Source organism: Eurypyga helias, unplaced genomic scaffold (genome assembly GCF_000690775.1).
Source record: "Eurypyga helias isolate BGI_N326 unplaced genomic scaffold, ASM69077v1 scaffold1358, whole genome shotgun sequence".
In the NCBI taxonomy this organism is placed as follows: Eukaryota; Metazoa; Chordata; class Aves; order Eurypygiformes; family Eurypygidae; genus Eurypyga; species Eurypyga helias.
The window spans coordinates 49,408-60,066 of record NW_010268644.1 but is presented as its reverse complement, the minus strand read 5'-3'; the positions used below and the strand labels follow the sequence as shown (position 1 = coordinate 60,066).

Sequence of the window (10,659 nt, the reverse complement as noted above, 5' to 3'; positions counted from 1 at the left end):
CTTCGGGGTGCCGCCGTGGCAGTGCACGGTGCGGCGCTGGACGCCCCGGCCGCAGGACACGGAGCACTGGAGGAAAGAACAAAAGGTGAGCTGTGGTCCCTGTCGCGGTAAGATCCCGGGGCTCGCCCTCTGCTCCGCGCTCAACAGCAGCGATGGCCATGCTCCGCTACCGGCTTTAAACTCCCAGGTGAGGCTTTCATTGCACGAGGGAAAAAATTTCCAAGGGCAGAGCAAACAGGCTGAAATCCCTGCTCCGCTGAAGCCAGCGGGAATTTTTTGCCATTGGCTTCAGTGGGGGGAGGATTTCCCGGACAGGAATTTATATTGCATAAACCTCTGGAGATAGCGGCGCTGGTAAACCATCGCAACATGCCGGAGGTGGCAAGGCTCTGTGTATTGCTTCTCAGGCACTTGGCTCACAAAAAGTAATAGTTCCAAATATATCAAATGCCGCGAGTGTCACTAGAGTGGACTTGAATGAAAAGCAAACTTGAGTTATATGGGAGAAAGTCTGTAGCAGTAGAGAGGTATAGCTGGGATTTCTTTCAGCATGCACCTAAACATGCACACAAGCCAGGGCATACTGTTAGTTTGGGAAAATAAATGTCTTTTGGAAATTAACTGCATTTCACATTTCCTACTATACACCGCGGGAGCATTTCTCCCCACGCCTAGGCGAGGCGAGAAAAGCCTGAATTTCTGTTTCTCAGACATCGTCAAATTATTATCTACACTACACTGCTTTTAGCAGCTTGCTTTTTCTTTCACGCAGCGTTTCGTATTGCTGTGACTGCGCGCTGCAATATGTTTAACAGTACTTAATGACCCTCTGGTACGGATTCTTCCTTGCTAGATCCTAAAGTATGTGATATAGATTTGGAATAAAATGAATTTGCATTCACAGAAGAAAGGGTGTAAAAATCAAAGGTCTGTATTTAAAACATAGCCATTACAACTAGCCATTCGCTGAGTTAACGATTAATATAAGCACCCTTATTAATACATCAGGAACTAAGAAAGCAAGTTTACAGGCCATTATTACAATACCCATAACAGGGAGCCTTCTCGAGGCAGGGAATTAAGCGCTGCCTAACGAGGAAGCAATTCCCTCTTCTGCAGTGTTCTGTAATGCTCCGTTCCCTTTACTATCCAAACGTCCCATAAAGCCAAGAGGACCAAAGAAAAGCTGACTCTGCATATTTGCCTGGCTTCAGATATTTGTAAGAGGGTGTTGGTTTTTTTTTTCTGGTGTGTGTAACTTTTGAAAGTAGCAGTTGATCTCTGTCACTGGCGATGCAAATGGTTCCCATATGCTGCGCTGCCTCGCTGTGATTAACAGCGCTGTTTGTCCTACGCATTCCATGGGGGACAGTTAAACTGAGTAACGGCCACAAACTGGGAGAAACGTACACACCAGGATGCGTAGCATGTTCTACAACCCCTTTTGGTTTGCATTCATCACCCGCCTAAGAAGCACAAGTTTTACTAAGGGAGAGCGAGTCGTGCCATGGCTCTTTCACAGGGGGCTGTGCTGGCTGTGACACCTGGGCAGAGCGGGTTTGGGGACTGACACTGCCAGAAAATACTCAGTTTTGGGGCAGCCAACTTTTGCTGTAGTTATATATCCCCCCCGTGGGATGCCACGAGCCAGGCAGCCTGTCTGTCCTCTCTACAGGGTCTGTATGTTTTCCCAGGAGCGCTACTTTCTCCACTGAGAAAGTCAATCACCAAACTGCCAGGTGTCAGCTCATCTATGCAGAAGCTCCAACCTGTGTTTTTTTTAGACAGGGCTGGAATTCAACCTGTAGCTGAAATATGTAAATAGCATAGAGCAGAATAAAGTTTGGGTTTTTTGCTAAGTGAAAGATAAATGGCCATAATTGATATTACTTAGGAGGTGCAAACACGTTAAAGCTGACATTTCAGTGCAGACACAAGCACATTTAAAACTCCAAGAAAAAGCCTTTTTTCTTCCCTTCTGATTATTACTGATATATTGAAAATGCTTTGCTGCAGGAAAGTGGATTCATAACAAACTAGAAAAGAATTACCCAACCTCTGAATAGAAAACATGCAGAGACAAAAAAAACTGGGAGCAAAGCACTTGGCTCAGCCGCCTGGGATTAATTCTTAACTATTCCTGTATTTTTTAATCCTGAATTTTTAATCATTCCTTTTCCCCAAAGGAAAAGAACCCTAAAGGCACATGCAACAGGTCCTGTGCACGTACGGCGATGAGGAGGATGCACTTTCATGGGAAAACCTCGCCTTATTTCTCACGCAGGCTTTTGCAGGTTTACCCAGGACAAAAGGCGGCCAGCTCACAGCAGCTCAGCTTTGGGATTATCTTTCAGAGGCAATTAGACTTCCAGGAAGCTTATTTTGATAGTATCTAATGCAAACTGGTCATGGCTCCCCATTTTCAACAGAGTCACCGGTGATGGGGAAGGTGACATGGAATTTCCCTGCTCATTTAGAACCTGATCCGCTGGGCATCCCGAGTGCCAAACCCTGCCTGGTGTATAGTCTGCGTGGGGAGCTCAGCACCTAAATCCCCCTTGGCTCTGAGGCACTACATCCTTTGCAAAGCCCTGTGCATCTCGCAGGGACGGCCGCGGCCGGTGCTCCAGACGTGTGACAGCCCAACTCGTCATCTGCCGCGGGCAAAGAAACGTGGCCAGTGCAAGGGAGGATCAGGGGACAGGGAAGCCACGTCACAGCACTTCGTGTGGATTTAAAAAGCCCAGTTTGATAGTGCAGAACGGGTGTTTCTACCCCTCTGTATCTTTCCCAAGCAAGATGCCAGCCAGCTGAGCACGTCCAGCATCCGTACGGGGATCTGGGCTGAGGAGCTACTCCGAGTACTGGAAATGTGCTGCCTATTCCTAGTCTTATCATTAGCACACAAATATTCTTTAGTTGCCTAGTCACAAGAGATTACCTCAGGCCATAAATCACCTCATCTTCCCATTAACTTGGCTTTCTTTCTCCACTTGCATAAAATTAACTCCGTTCATGCAGTGGAATGTTGGGAATTTTTTAACACTTACTTTTATCAATTAACATTAGTGTATTTTAACACAGTCAACAGACCATTACATCATTATGTTTACAATTATTAGCTGTAAAAAATTGCTTTCAGGAGCAGTCACTTTAAATAAGGTGTAAATCAGATCTGACAAGACTATCTAATGGCCTAGAATTTCTTTTCAGTATAGTTTCCTGTACAAAATGGAGGTTTTGCAGTCTGGCAGGGAAATAAAGGTAATAATAGTGTGTTAATGGGCAAGATGGAAGCGGTACTGTGCATTTCACAGGGCTACCTGGGTGCTCCCTGCCAGACTTTGGGTAAAGGACCCAGACCTCAGTAACTGAACCTCCCTGGGGAATGCACGCTTAGCCCTTTCCACACCTAACGGCAAATACTGGAACCCTCTGAATTCAAGGGTAAGCACTGAAAAAAAATCCAAGTCTGAAAACAATCACAGAACATCAGTGGGTTTATTGTCTTTTAAAATAGTTGACATTAAACAAGGGTATGCTGTCCTAGTCCTAACATTTGCACTTGTACCTGTAGTGGTAGAAATGGTTTATCTTTCCAGGAACTCACATACAGTGAGAACTGGTGTTTTGTACCTTAAGTTGGAAGACAGACCGCAAGAGAACACAATGTTTTAGAAGTTAACAGTTCATTTACTCTGGGATTTTCAATAATTCTGCTGATTAGCACACTAATAATGTAGAGGGAAAAGCGAGGTTCAGAGATAAAAATGTGATGCAGCAGATTCAAGGCATTATTTTCAGGAAAACAAGGATTCAAGGTATGCTTTCAGCAAACAAGATGCTTAATAACTCCAAGCACTTCCACATTTCCAGCAGCCTCTGCTCTGTGCATCAGTGTCTGACTTTTTAATGAAGCAAAATCAAGTCATGAGCTTGTTAAGAAACGAAAGGTAGAGAAAAGCATTTCTAATGAACAGCTCTGATTGTTCCTTAGGTTTTCCCAGGAAATGGATAACAAAATTAATCTCACATTTCTCAAAACTAAGGAAGATTTTGCTTGGAATGTGACATAGTTTAATAATAACAATATTCAAAGCATTAATAAAGAGTAGATTCTCTTTAATATTATATACTAATGCCTTTTTTAACAGAAACTTAAAATATACAACAGGGAATTTGCTTTTAGATAGACACTAAAAGCAAGTTGCCTTATTTTCAGCTGGTACAAATCAGTGCTGCTCCACTGCTATCCATGAAGCTACACTGTTTTACACGACCTCAGCATCTGGCCCACAACTTTTACCCTTGAAAAATTCAAGAGGAGAGAAGTGATGGAAAAGCCAGCTTCTATCCGATGTGACAGAGGAAGTATAGCAAAGGGTGCAGCAAAAGGGTATACAACGCAGCTCACCTGTCCCCAATCTCCTGCTTTCCACTTCGGACATCTGCCCCCTCTGCATTTCTTTTGCACATTGGGCTTAGCAAGGTGCTTGCAATAATCTTCTTCTACATGCCTCCCTTCCTTTGACAAACAGTACACATTGCGGTGCTTTTGGCCCCTTCCACAGGAGACAGAACACTGTAAATATAAAGTAAATACAACATCAGGTTTCACACAGGGCTGTCTGCGTGGTTATACACAGGCCATGGGCTACCCAGGGCTTTTTCTTTTAACTGGAACAAAAAGCACATCCCCGGGTCCCCGGCAGCCTACACAAAGCTTGAGGGGATACGGAAGGGCAGAATTTAACTGTTGGAAATGCTCTCATTTGCACTAATATTGCTTGATATTCTTGGTCAAAGCCCCCCAAAAATGCCAACATCAAATTAGAGAAAGCAGCTGACATTCAGCAGGGATAACAGGCTGGATTCCTGGCATTGCTCCAGCGCTTTCAAAGGAGCAGAATCATCTTACAGGGATCCAGGCAAGAGCCCCCAGTATCTACTTCGAAGAACTTGATAGGAACCATTTCCATTTACCTTGGTACAAAGGGAGGTCAAATGCTGGTAAATCAGGAGAGTGAAGTGCGATACACACCTTCACAGGGGGAAATCACTGCGCAAAGGACAAGGCAGAAGAGAAAAATGCAGATTTCCCATGTCCTCAGTATTAAAGCTCATGTTTGTTTTACCAGTGTTGACTAATTCTTTTGGTCCAGACTGAAAGCAGGATATGCTCATCCTTAAGACTTATGCATTTTGAAAACGACTCAGGAGGTGGCAAGAAGGCAGAGCCCGAAGAATCAAAGCAAAAAGCAAATCAGCAGGTATGTTAGCTGTAAAGCTTTGTAGCAAAGCAACTAATTTCAACCTCCCTCTGCAGGTTCACTGAACTTTTTCAAATGTGACCACTTCTGGCATGCAAACCCCAAGCAACTTCACTTTGATTTCAGATTAGACTCCTCCAAAAGATTTAGGAATCAAAGGGGTCTGGAATCACGACAAGAATTTAATATGACAGTTTCGTGTAGAACAAGCCTCTTACTCAGCATGATGCACCCAGAGACTCAGCTTCAATTTCTTCATTACATGTTATGCAAGTCATTACATGCTATGTCACAAGCATCCTGGTTTAATCCTTGAGCACAAACACACTGTTTCAACCATCTCTCAATATAAAATGTTCTGCTTTCTTTTCAGAGACGAGGCTTCTTCCATCGTTTTGGAGCCACTCCATCAGTATGTTTCCTAAGAAATAAATTACACCCCAAGCTCTTCCCAGCCTCTGAATACATTTGAAACTTTAAAACCTACAATTTATGTATGTAGCAGCTCTAGAAGATCTGTTAGAATAGAAATTGGCATATGCATTGACAGCTGTGATTATTTTAAATTACAACACTACTTCCAACTCATTCAGCCCCCATTGTGGTAAGAGGTACATAAAGAACCAGTGAGAGCAGTAACTGGCTCCGAAATGGAAAGGTTCAGACCAATGTGGAGAGAAATGGATGTAACTTAAGATCAGGTGCTGCTTCTTAAAAGCTTGTATGAGCAATGTCCTGAAAAAGGCTGTTTTCCTGCTGCAAGACAGTTGCAGATCAACAAAAGGTAGCTGAGGTGTCTTGCTATCAATAGGGTTTAAGAACCATTGGTGATGCTCCTCCACAAAAGGTGGGAAGCTGGGAGAGCCTCCAGCAGGGATGGACGCCTCCGAGTTTTCCTGAGCTCAGCTCTCATTTCAGGATGGGCAAAATACCCCAAAAAGCAAGATTCAACCTTGCACTGAGAAACAGAGGAAATGCTGTCCCTTGTTCTAAAATAAGACTTTCACGAATTACACAGAGTCATAAACTTCAATTTTTTCCTTAATATGAACAGAAAAAAGATTGAGTTAATGTTATCCTATTTTTAAAACCCTTCAAATTTCATCAGAAGTTCATTGTTTCATTCTTTCTACATCTCTCCCCAGGCAATGAACGTCAGCAGCAAGAAGGAAATGTCAAATCCTACCAAACCCAATTGCAAACTTCTAATACTTTCATCCATTTACTATCTTTGGACAAAAGACCAACACAGATACTTTAGCAAAAATTCATATGCTCCTCAGTAAGTGCTCTCCACGCAGGTTGATGCCACTTTACTGTGGCAGCAAAGCTAAAGAGTAAATTCACACGCTCGATCAGGAATCAATCCTGCCCTACATCTTGAGCCAGGACATCCAGGTGCATTTTTTCCTTAATTTAAAAAATACATTGGATCCACTACTTATTCTAAAGGAAGAAAAATCACATTGTGCAACAACACGAGGATGTTTCTGGGGACCTGAAGTCTACTGATAACCATTAGATCTCACAATTAATATGGTGCTAGTCGTTACCAAAATTGTTATCCCCCTTCTACAAATTGCTTGACTTTGGCGTGGAGCCTGATTCTGACATTTATCTCACCATCCCACCATCAAACAACAGCACTGCACGCATACCTTGGTGCACTCAGAGGTTAAGGTGTAATTGGCCTAATTTTGTTATTACTTACGTGTAATTCCCAAGATGCTGGAATTAATAATTTCTATGTCTGTCTTTAATATAAATCAAAGTTAGGCAGCTGTGCATTTTTAGATCTAAACCACTCATTCGCTCTCATGCACATGTGAGTTATGATCTCATTTGCGCTGACAAAAAAGAGGTTGAATAATCCAATGTAACCGACTATCAGAGACTGAAAATTCCTTTGCAAAGAGTCTACTTCATAACTGCCTTCTACTTCATCTCAGGTATCTCCAGCTTGTATTTGGCACATAGGTTTTGAGTGTATGCGAGCCACGTGCAGCAAATCATTTAATAGTGGGCTTCATCTTGCTTAGGGAAGCAACACACCCAGCTACTGCCACCAGCCTCACCATTTATTTCGGCCCCTGGAGAAATGGCATTTCGTTAGCGGGACTCTCCATCACTGCAAACACTGCCGCCTGCTTACGGTATCCATCAACAACAGTGCAGAGTGAGGTAAGCTTTGACCTTGACTTTAAAACATTTGAAAGGCACAGACATAACCACTCCTTTCATATCCCTTTTTCTTGATTTCTTTCCTATCCCCCACCACTCATCGAAAATATCTCACAGTGCTGGGGATGGATGGGTGGAATCACGGGCCTCATCCAAGGTCTGTTGAAGTCAACAGAAAGACTTCTACTGGTTTTAATCACTGACTCTGGATCTAGCCAAGTCTAGCCAAGTCCTCATATTGACATTGTTCACTCACTAGCTTCCTAGAGCCAAGAATTACATGCACTTGGGCAAGCCCATAGTCAACCTGACTCTTCTTCCCCTGAAGTGCTTGAAAATGTCTCTCTGAAATGCTGTTTCCAGCCTGTGGTAGAGGCATGGCCACAAACAGCACCTCTGGGTGAACTTTGGGGGATAGCCAGGCACGGAGGATGGTGTGAAAACAACACATCATGGTGTTTCTTAAAAAAAAGACCTCAAGATGAGTGTGGGACATAAAACAGTAGAAAAGTACTATTTTAAAAGTCAGCTACAGCCATTACCCTAAAGACCCTAGTAAACCTTCCTCTTGTTATTATCTTTATTATCTCCTAAAACTATCACAGCCACACCTGGTATTTTACATAGAGAATAAGAACAAAAAGCCTTTCCTAATAGCATCAGGATCAAAGCATTTGAGCACAGATTCGAGGGTATTACGTTTATCGCATGATTAGTCCTGTTAATGTGCCAAGTACTGGGGATTGGCATGCTGCTGATTTTATTTTTTCAAGTAAATATACTGCCTAGTTTAACTAAATGCAAGAAAAAAAGGTTTAAATAAGTAGGACAAAAATATTTCCCTATCAACTGTTTCCAGAAAGGTCAGAACACGATGCTAAATCTCTCCTGCAATGCATCGCTCTGCTCCAGCGCAGCGGCAAGCTTGTGTTTTTGTTTCCACAGAAATTTGTTTTCTGTTTCAGAGTTCAGGAATGACGAAGATCATTCTGTTTTACCAAGTATGTGCAAATTACTTTAACTCTCGCTCTGACATTCTAGATGGTGAGGGTGCACTTCGTTCATTAAGACCTCTCTAACACAGGAAGGGTGTTACTTGATTCACCGAGCTCGTAGCAGGTAAAAACCAGAATAAGTACCCCAAAAGTTGTTAAAAATGTGTACAAGCTTTCTGGCTGGCTGGGCCCAGGGTCTGACCCTCCTGCAGAAGACCGTGACCTGCTCTTCTGCCCCGGGAGCTTGTGTCACGGCTGTGCCGCTGCCAGGCTGAGGGCTGGGAATGAGGTGGGTCTGGCACCGAAAGGACTCAACAACCCTGGGCACAAATAAGGGAATCTTGGTGAAAAGAAAGAGCAGTCAAGAGCTATGGAGCAGCTCTGCTTCTCGTTAACCTTCTGCACCGAATGGGCAGCTCAACACGAGGCAGAAAGGCAAACCACCAGCAAGGACCTGGGGACATTCTCCCCTAAAAGTGAAAAGTTTCAGAAAATCATGTCAGACCACTTTTCCAGGCCCTCCCGACGATTTGGGAGGTATTTGAGAGAATGAATGCAAGCTGCGGTGATCACCAAACGAATTCCCAACAATAGGTATGCTCCAATAGCTCACCAAGGGCAGGGCTGGGAAGAATTAGACTAAAAACGGCTTTATCAGATTCTGCCAGGAGCAACTTTTTGGAGGAAATTAAAATCAATCCTTGTAGATTTAGATTTCCACACATTAAGGATTATATGGAAAGTAAGCGCTCACAAATAAGCCCTCGTTCATCCTTTCCAACCATCTGAGCTGAAACATGTGCAGGATGAAATAAAAGCAGAATAAGGACAGAGCCCTACGATGCTTTACACCCTTTTTCATGAGGGGCTGTGCTCCTGGGTGTCAGCATACTTCCCCAGCTGCACGCAGAGCCCAATCACACACCTCCATAATTACCTTTCAGCATCCTATTAGGATACACCAGCTCTTACTACAACCTGCGCTGCTGAAATCACAGTCCCGACGCCTGCACCTCTGAATTCTCGAGCACAAAGGACATGCAGACATGCCACCAAGGAAAGCCTGAATAGTTCCTCACCAGCTGAACCTTCACTGGGAGTCTTAAAATGCCTGAGCCTTTGTGTGTTGTCCAGCAACAGAGGCTCTGCGGCATCACTAGGTTAATCATCTTCACAACAGCAGGGTATTTCAGCAGGTAACTGCCATGGATTCAGTGAGACAAGCAAGAGGCTTAAAACAGGGATGCAGCTCCATGCTACAGTTTCTCCAGTGGCTGCGGCACTTCAGATGTTTAGGAAATACTTGTTGCTGGCTGCTTTGAAACCCTGTTCTTCCACCCGACCCCATCAGCACAGTGAGAAGTCCGTGCCCGTGGGATGGGAGAGTGGTAGGCAGGGCAGGATTCACCCAGCCCAGCTTTCCTTTCCTGCAAAACTGTGAGAGGGAGCCATACCTTAACACACAGAGCTGCCGAGAGCGCACAGTCACAGTGATTTTAGCTGGTATGAGGCCAGAAAATACATCTGATTTTTGTACAGTTAAAAGGGGAGAGTGGTCTCCACACTCAAGGGAAGGCAACTGGTCCAGAAACCTGAGCAAACCAAACCGAAGCATTGCACTGCAGTTTGGAAGGGGCTTTAGAAATGCTTAATATCCCGCTGACTTCCCAGACAAATGGGAGGATTGCAAAAAAGAAAAGCACGTTAGGGATTTTGGAGTGTAGAGTCCAAGTATGTCTGTGAGCACTGTCCAGAACCCCTGTGGAAACGTCCCGAGGAGCCCTCCCAGAGCCAGAGGGCAGCCCTTGGCATGATGTACAAGAGCTGGCTTTGCCCCAGCCGCCCCGAGAAGCCTTCCTCGGCCCAGGGAAGGGGGAGAGGGAACATCCATGCTGGCTGGCCTGGCTCTGCAGTGCACGCAGGGTCTCCATCCTCTGGCTGCCCTGCTCCCAGCTCTGCGGCAGCAGCACAGAGGTTCCCAAGTGGTTATTTGCAAAAGGAAGAATTAAAACAATCCACTAAACCTCCACCTTCCCGCTGACAAGCCAAGCTGCGGAGACTAGCCAGGGACCTGGATGCTGTCTCGTAACAGCTTTAAAAAATAGAAAACAACAAAAAAGGGGGAATTTCTCAAAGAGAAGGGTACAGTTTGATGTGCTGCTGCAGCAGAAAGAAGACACTGGTGTGTCTGGAGCCCGTTCCTCCAGCAGCAC

General features: G+C 44.5%; 1 protein-coding gene across 1 annotated transcript in view; it reads right to left on the bottom strand.

Annotated features, from left to right (window-relative positions):
• Positions 1-11: 11 nt before the first annotated feature.
• ADAMTS9 (ADAM metallopeptidase with thrombospondin type 1 motif, 9) overlaps positions 12-10,659 on the bottom strand; it is a gene marked incomplete at both ends in the record, with an annotated part of 59,284 nt that continues 48,636 nt past the window's right edge. The window contains 2 exon segments of the mRNA XM_010157792.1: positions 12-66; positions 4,415-4,582. Of these exon segments, the coding sequence (XP_010156094.1) occupies positions 12-66; positions 4,415-4,582 (223 nt within the window).